The sequence below is a fragment of the Protobothrops mucrosquamatus genome, unplaced genomic scaffold (genome assembly GCF_001527695.2).
Source record: "Protobothrops mucrosquamatus isolate PMUCROS unplaced genomic scaffold, P.Mucros_1.0 scaffold656, whole genome shotgun sequence".
NCBI classification, from domain to species: Eukaryota; Metazoa; Chordata; class Lepidosauria; order Squamata; family Viperidae; genus Protobothrops; species Protobothrops mucrosquamatus.
This window is the reverse complement of record NW_015386945.1, coordinates 432,607-441,126: the sequence shown is the minus strand read 5'-3', so window position 1 is coordinate 441,126 and position 8,520 is coordinate 432,607. Positions and strand designations below refer to the sequence as shown.

General features: G+C 42.0%; 2 protein-coding genes across 2 annotated transcripts in view; one reads left to right on the top strand and one right to left on the bottom strand.

Annotated features, from left to right (window-relative positions):
• The window catches only part of NABP1 (nucleic acid binding protein 1), a 10,323-nt gene extending 7,646 nt beyond the window's left edge, over window positions 1-2,677 (bottom strand). Inside the window, exons 1-2 of the mRNA XM_015817934.1 lie at window positions 2,473-2,677; window positions 1,871-2,009 (exon numbers count right to left, since the gene is read on the bottom strand). Coding sequence (XP_015673420.1) covers window positions 1,871-2,009; window positions 2,473-2,563 — 230 coding nt within the window. The 5' untranslated portion in view covers window positions 2,564-2,677. The remainder of the gene's footprint in view (window positions 1-1,870; window positions 2,010-2,472) is intronic.
• Window positions 2,678-7,153: 4,476 nt separating this feature from the next.
• On the top strand, window positions 7,154-7,987 carry LOC107289225 (testis-specific serine/threonine-protein kinase 6-like). The gene has a single exon (XM_015817933.2). The coding sequence runs from the start codon at window positions 7,154-7,156 to the stop codon at window positions 7,985-7,987; it is 834 nt and encodes a 277-aa protein (XP_015673419.2).
• Window positions 7,988-8,520: the final 533 nt, after the last annotated feature.

The following is an 8,520-nucleotide window of genomic DNA, read 5'->3' as shown; positions in this document are numbered from 1 at the left end:
AGGTGTAAATTTAAAAATAGCAGCGAGATCCACAATTTACAAGGGTGGGTCACAGAAGTACCAGCAAGCAGGAGGTCTTGTCCAAAGGCTGCTTCAGGGGTTGGCCTTTATTGGGAAGCCATGCAAATAAAATTTATTATCATGGTCTCTTTTTTAGAAGCTCAGGAAGTTAGACAAGGTGTTGAGAGCATCACAGCCCTGGTGGTGCAGTGGTTAGAATGCAGTCCTGCAGGCTACTTCTGCTGACTGCCAGCTGCCAGCAGTTCAGCAGTTCAAGTCTCACCAGCTCAAGGTTGACTCAGCCTTCCATCCTTCTGAGGTCGGTAAAGTGAGGAGCCAGTTGGGGGCAATATGCTGACTCTGTAAACCACTTAGAGAGGGCTGTAAAGCACTGTGAAGTGCTTTAGAAGTAAGTGCTATTGCTATTAGCAACAGGCTATGAAGCTGAGCACCACCAAATACCTTCTTATCTCCCACCTTCTGCAGAAAACAGCAGTTTTTTCCCTTCAGTTATGCGGAAGTCAAAAATTATCTTCCACCTAAACTACTCTATCTACAGAGAAGATATGAACTCAGAGAGTGGTTGTGATCCGTCCTCCTGCTCATAATTAAGAAGTGAAATCTTCCTTAGATCAAGCTTGACTCTTGCTGATTTTAGGACATGCCATGTTGTTTCCTTGGCAACAATACCGAAGTTGTTTCCATTGCTTTCTTCCCATAAGATAAATAAATCTAAATATGCTTCCTTGGTTTCTGGCTCAAACTTTTCCTAGCAGCCTCCCATCCAAATAGTTATCTGATCTGACCATAGTTTGGGGTTTTTTTTCCCCCAGATCAGAAAAAGTCAGTTAAGTTCTGCTATCTGGATATCTCTATTTCACAAGTCTTGAGCATTTCCCAAGTCTGATTCTACTACTGCAACATTCACCTTGGCTCTTGAAGAGGAAGGACAGAAAGGGGAGAGAACAGCTTTGCTTCTCCATTATAGGAAACCTCTTAAGTCAACCCACTTCTACAAAACGGGCACAGAGACAATTAGGAATACTGGGCAGGTCTCCTGTTTTCTTAAGCCACCCTTCCCAACCCATTCTCTCAAAGGATCACCACCTGCAGCCAACCTGATCAGAGGCCATGTTGGTTGGAAAAGTGGAAGTCATAAGGTTGGGGAAGGCTGCTTTAAGAGGTCAATCAAGGCTAACATGTGGTTAAGAAAGGCTTCACTGCCCTACAGCAAGCCAGAGACAACACTTTTGTTTATATCTGGGCCAATTCCAATCATATACAAAGCACTCTGTGTTGACACAGAGAGAGGGCAGACCAGTGGAAAGAGTGAAGCTTTCCTGTACCTGCCGTTTATCCTCAGAGGAGCTGATCTCTTGAGCTAGTTCATGGGAAGCAAACACTGAGGGGACAGGTGTTTTTCCAAGAGACAAATTGGCATGGGGGGGGGGGCTTTCCACTTGCCAATCTGGGGCCTCTCCTCCTGTTAAAGGGATCGAGCATTAGGGGATGGGAACAACCTTGAAGAAGTATTGTCAATCAACAGGCATTTGTGGGCTAAATGTGGCAAAGGGATAAGCCAGCCCAACAGTTCTTCCTATGTACAGTATATGATTGAAGCAAACCCAGTTTAGAGAAAGCACAACCAGTTTTGCTGTTCCCACTTTAAGGGCAGCCTTGCAAGAGAAGAATTCCTGTTCCCATTGCCCTCTTTTTTCCAAAATAGATGGTAGTCACAGCTGCTCCAGTGCTAGTTTTACCTAGTCCATGTTCAGGAACACTGCCTTCCAAGTAGCATACAAGCTGCTTCTAGAGCAAACAAGCCAGGCTGAGTTCAGCCTGGCATCATCCTTATTTTTGCATTACGTACCCTTTGGTCAACCGAATAATATCACCTGGCTGGATGAGGCTGCCAAGCTCATCCCACACAGAGATGGTGATGCTTCCTGTCTTGTCAGCTACTTTGCACGCCCTGACCTCATGTCCATCTTTGGTTTTGGTAACACGCCCTACCAGGAAACAGCAAAAAAAAAAAAAAGAGAGAAAGAGACAGAGAGAGAATAAGAATGCAAATAAGATAGACATTGAAAGAATGACCCAATAAAGTAAATACAAGCTGTCACCATACTTTATTCTCCTGTAAATATGATTAGGAAGCTAACTATGGAGTTAAAAGCTTTGGAATTGATTGCAGACAAATACTAAAATAAAAATAGAAACAAGATCCCTAAAAATGTGGAAGGGGTCTATTTAAAAATAGGGTTTTTTTTAAAAAAAAAGGGTGGAGCACACCACCAGTGGGACTTCCAACCCTTTCCCTGAAAAGTGACCACGTGTCCCAAACTCAAACACACACACGTAGCTTCTTAGTTGGAAGAGGGAGAAGGAAAGATAGGAACGGGGGGGGGGCGGGGAGGAGAGAATCGAGGGAGGAAAACAATGAATGCGATGGTTCCAAGGGACCCCACTTACCTATCTCCAGTACAATAAAGACGACATTTAAATTTTTCAGTCCGGGCTTTATGTCTTTTATGAAGAGGTATGTTTCGTTTGCCATGCTCATGCTACTTGCTCAGGAAGAAGACACGGGCGTTTCGGGGACAGAATGAGCAAGACAAACCATCCCTTCCCAGCGGGGCACTGGGTACAAGACGGCAGCCGGGGACCGGGATGTGAGTTTGACCAGCTTTTCAAAAATAAATAAAAAAAATTATATGTACAGCTGGGGGGTGGAAGGGGCAGAAGGCGTTTTTTTTTTTTTTAAGAGACAAGGCAGGCGCAGCAACCGTCCCTTTCCTGTAGCTCAAACTGGTTGAACTCTCCAATCGGGGAGAAACCCCTGATCGCAGATCAATCTAAAGCCGGGTTGGGGTTAGAAGCCTGAGCCCTGTGATTTATACAGGCAGAGTTTGGCCGGCTTCAGCTGCGACTTCCGCCCCTGCCGGTGGAAGGGAAAAACCAGTCCAGCATTCTCCTCCTCTCTGCTTCTTACAGCGCTTAGCTCCACCGAAAAACGAGGGAGAAAAGAAAGCGGAGCGCTTTCTCTTGTTCCTTGTTATTTTACAACCACTAAGGTGCTTTTCTGCTCCTTGTTCACCCCCCCTAGTGAGCACCCCAACCCTAGAAAAGTAAGGGCAGTAATTTCATTCCCCCCACACACACGCCAGCTCCTTTCGCAAACGCTCCCCTCTATGGAAGGCAAGCATGTGCCGCATCGCGCTTTTATAGCCAAGCGGACTGGTCCATTTGCGCCTCACGAGGGGAAGGGAGAAAAGAGTGTTAAGGATGGCCCAAGGAAAGCAGAGGACGGAGACGCTGATTGTCGGTTCAGTGGGCAGCTGCTGAGTCTCATCCACCTCGCACCGTATGTTATCCGCGTTGTAACCAACCAGCGCTGGAGATATAAAAAATAGGACGGGGCCTACCCAAGCGAAATGGTACCGTCCGGTGGACGCGGGATGGAACTGAATGTGACAAAGTGCCTCGTGAAAGGAGCCGATTGGTTGGAGGAGATTCTTTTGTCCTCTGACCTAGAATATTTACTCCTGTTCGTCGCCGTCCACACCTTCTTTTCCTTCGGCTCCTTTCAGGGGCGAGTTGAGGCTCGCTTCGCCCGAGGACAATGCTCTGTTCTCATCGGCAGCTTCCCGGAATGGCGGTCTCTGGCTTTTTCACATGCCGCTGAGTCCTTCACGGACTTAACCCTTTTCAAAAGAAGGGTGCCGTCCAACCTGCGCGCGCTAGGATTAACCCCCTTATTTGTCGCGTATAGTAAAACATGTTTTTTCCCCCCAAACTGGATACGTTTGAAATTGAGCAGAGTAAGCAGCAAAATCCCATTTGTTCCGGATCTAGGAAAGCTGAACGCTGGAGATAACCGAGAATCTTAGAAGGGACTGTAATTGACCGTGGTGTCTTTTGCAGCCTGAAAGCTGCACTTTTTTTTTTTCCAGGCGGAAAAGAATATTTGAAAAGCCAACCCACGCGTTACTTTCAAAGATCAGTGGTCCCCGACGTGGTTGATGGGCTTATTTCTCGGTAGCTGTGGGTAAATAGTGTAATTTAGATCAGCGGATCTTTACTTGGGAAAAGAGGCATATGTAGTGTACAGTCGAGCGTGTAATCATTCAATTTATTAAGTGCCTCTTAAAATAACATTTCTCCAGGCTTAAAACACCTGGAAAAATTACAGTTGTGGGTATCGGAGCTTATTGAATGTGTAACTTATAAAAGACACCGATAGTTAAAGTGAAGTATATATACCCTGTAATTTCACAGAATTTATCTGAAACCAAACAATGTTGTATTCTTGTGCTTCCTGTGGTTTTTCCTCAGCACTTCTTTTTATGTGCAAGCAATATTGAACATGTATAAAATGCTTAGATACCAGCAAAAATGTCTCAACAACCTTACATCATTCACTGAGAAGGCATTGCTGTATACAGATACCACTTCCCTGATAAGCCCCATTGGATTTTGCAATTTTTTCTACAGAACTGACGTAAGAGAATTCCACAGTTAATCCTAACAGAACAAGCATTTTTGACCACCTTTCCTGCTAATCCACTCTGTAGTTCATACAATTTGGGATAAGTTTTAGATTTTAGATTTCAAAGAGGTACAACAAGCAACAGGAATGAAGCTTGAATTGGAAGAAATATGGTCACCTGTTTATTTGATATGATTTTATTTTGACTCAGGATGAATTGCATCCAAGAATACTGTAAGAATATCTCTACCTAATCTAGGATTGCCACGCCCAAAAAGGACAGCTTGGAGTGATAAAGAAGCAGATACACCCTTCAGCAGATATTTGCTTTTGGATCAAGGCCAAAAGGCAGAAAATTACTTCTTTGTTCAGTCTGAGGAAAGACTTGGTGGTCAGTTCAGAGATTGAAACTAGGCTAGATTACAGGTAGTCCTCAGTTTATGATGGCAATTGAGTCCAAAATTTCTGTTGTTAAGGAAGACAGTTAAAGGCATTTTGCCCCAATTTACGACCTTTCTTGCCACAGTTGTTAAATGAATCACTGCAGCTGTTAAGTTAGGAACAGTTGTTAGGTGAACCTGGATTGCCGTTGACTTTGTTAGAAGGTTGCATAAAATGATTGCATGACCCAGGACACTGCAACCATCATAAATAGGAGTCAGTTGCCAAGCATCTGAATTTTGATCATGATCATGGGAATGCTGCAACGGTCATAAGTGTGAAAAACAGTTATAAGTCACTTTCTTCAGTGTCGTCGTAACTTCAAACGGTGACTAAATGAACTGTTGTAAGTCGAGGATTACCCTTTTACATCCATTCAATTTATGGATGAGGATAAAAGTAACTATGCAGTCCTACCTTTTCTTAATTACATGGGTCTGATTCACTAAGTGATGGCTGAATACACACATGTTCTAATTTTTTTTAAAATCTTCATATATAATTGCAGATCATGGTTTGTTTAATCTTATTCTGATCAGTAAACCAAAGCATGTTAGTTTGCTTAACATGCTAGGCCAAAATCTTATAAATTAACAATGGGATATTGTGTATGAATCCATCCAAAATTCAACTCATAATATTTATAGGAATATTCCTAGAAAAAGCCATTGTTTAGAGGAACAGTTACTATTTTCTTCTTGGAAAAACAACATACTTCTATCCATTTTAATTATGATGCATATTCATAATTTTATGTGAATGTCAGTTGTAATGCATTTATTGCTTATTTGATTTCCAACTGATTCCTATTTTAAGGCAGGTTTATATGGCCACATCCCTGTTCCATAATAAAGAACTAATCGAAGCATTCAGTTAAACGAATCCTCCATTGAAAGGGTCAGTTTTCCATTTATATGACATTTCTAACTGTGTATCTTTAGGCATGAGTTTTGAGTATATTGCCTTGATTGAAGAGAGGAGTACGGGATCTGTGATCAGGTCCATAGGTTTTTTCCAAATAAATTCCATTTATTGAATCAAAAATAGTTGGCTCTCTTTAGCTATGTAGTTTTCTATAGGATAACATAAATTGAAATGGTTATGGATTAGGGTCAGGGTCAGACTGATTTAATGTAAGGATGATGACTTATTATGAACATGTCCCATTTTCTTTGTATCCATTTGTATTAGTTTTATATTCTGATATGGTCAAATAACTAAATAAAGTTTCTATTCTATTCTACCTGAATGAGCTGAAGACTTTACTTTTATCTAACTAGTTTGACCTTGAAACTCCTTGAAGAGCTATTCTAAGCTTTCTTAATCAAGGCTATTATTTTAAGTGACATTTTTAATTGTCCTATTTTTTATCGTATACATTGGAATATTGGTACTAATATATATTAGCATGAAGGATTTCAGGTCATTTTTCTTTCTTTCAAGTTGATCCATTTATATAACCAAGACATTTAAAACTCTTTAGGTCGAGTTTTTCAAACTGTATTCTACAGTGATCTGCAAGGATTTGATGGGATTCCATAATAAAGGATTTTTTTCCCCACCCAGACATCACCAGTCGTCTGTCTCTAAAGCTTTGCCTCTAGGAGTTCTGGAATATTATTTATTTATTTATTTACAGAACTATTGGGTTCCACATCATCATCAAGTTTGAAAATTCTGATCTTGATTCCTTGGCACAATTTGATCTTTTAAATCATTGGGGAATTTAAAAAAAAAAATTACTGTAGAATTAATTTCTAAAAGAAGTACTAAATTCCTGAGAGATGAGGAGTGACAAAACTTCGAAGATTACAAAAATCCAGCAAAGGATAATCAAACGGTGTCTGGGGCTGTAACATTTTAATAGAGAAAGTGTTATTCTTAAAAACATAGACATGATTTCTCCACATAGAAAATAAATAGATTACAGAAAAGAACTAGAGTGGTAATAAGAACCAAACCCTCTTCTGGGATTTCCTGAGTGTATCTGAAATTAACTTCTCTGGACCTAAAGGGACCAGCTGACACTTCTGATTGTGCTTTGCAAACATAACCCATGACACCCCTTGCACTTCACAATACATGTTTGGAGTAGTGATGACTTCGAAGCCCAAAGCCTCAGAGGGCATATGGGGAGTAAAAGCCTTGAGATACCAATCACAATGGGTTAAAGCACTGAGTCCCAGAAAGAAAACTAAAGACTTTCAGCCTTGCCAGGTCATCATGTCAAGGGCTTCCAAAGGAGACAAACTTTTGAATGACCTGGGTTACAAGCTAGGCCAAACCTTAGGAGAAGGAAGCTATTCCAAGGTAAGAGTGGCCACCTCAGCCAAATACAAGGGACCACTAGCAATCAAAATGGTGGACCGACGTCGAGCACCCCGGGATTTTGTGGAAAAGTTTCTACCGCGGGAACTCTCCATTTTGCGCGGGATTCGGCACCCACACATTGTAAGAGTGTATGAATTCATTGAAGTTTGCAATGGGACTCTCTACATTGTGATGGAAGCGGCATCCACAGACTTGCTACAAATGGTACAACAAGCAGGGAAGTTACCTTGTGCTCCTGAAGCACGAGACATCTTTGCCCAAGTTGTGGGTGCTGTGCGTTATCTTCATGACAGGCATTTGGTGCACCGGGACCTGAAGTGTGAGAATGTGTTACTTACTTCAGACGGCCATCGAGCAAAATTGACTGACTTTGGTTTTGGCAAGGAATCGCGTGGATACCCTGAACTGAGTACTACCTACTGTGGATCAGCTGCATACGCATCCCCAGAAGTGCTGATGGGCATCCCCTATGATCCCAAAAAGTACGATATATGGAGCTTGGGTGTAATGCTCTATGTGATGATTACTGGCTGCATGCCCTTCGATGACACTCACATTCACAACATGCCTTGCCGCCAGAAGAAAGGAGTCATGTTCCCTGAAGATCTGCATTGTCTATCTGAGCCCTGCAAAGCTCTCGTTAGGCAGCTGCTCCAGTTCAATCCGGAATCTCGACCCGGTGTGGGACTCGTATCCAAGAACAACTGGTTGAAAGGGGACGCTTAAATTGGGTGTCCTTCCCGCACTTGCACGATGCAGCCAGTTTATCTACTACAGGGAGCTGTTTCAAGAGGGGATCATGGGGAGAGAAAATTGGAACTACGTCACTGTGGAAAAAGAGATTTCTGGGATATTGACTAGGGGAAGTAAGAGGGCAAATTGCTTTAGAGGGGGGAAAAAACAATTCAAATATTAGTTCCTCTGAAATTAAAGGGACTTACTTCCTAGCTAATGTATTCCTGACTGGATGCAGTGAGATTTTTTAAACTCTCTTTTATCCATTAGCTATCATTCTGTGTTTGTCTCTATTTCTCTCATAGTTTCTGAAAGGGAAAGCATGTGTTCCTATGCTTTAATTCAAATTTGGGGGATGTCTTTTGTGGGGAAAGAAGGAAAGTGTTGTCCACATTGACAAGGCAGAATATTCTACCCACACGTACCCCAAATATTTCAAAAGGATTATGATCTTCTATTTTGGATTATGCAGGATGCCACACAGTAAAACTAACAAAGAAGTACCAAAATGACACCCTCTACAT

Bases quoted from the DNA above. Each gene is read 5' to 3' on its own strand.
- LOC107289225 (XM_015817933.2), top strand. From the start codon at position 7,154: ATGTCAAGGGCTTCCAAAGGAGACAAACTTTTGAATGACCTGGGTTAC.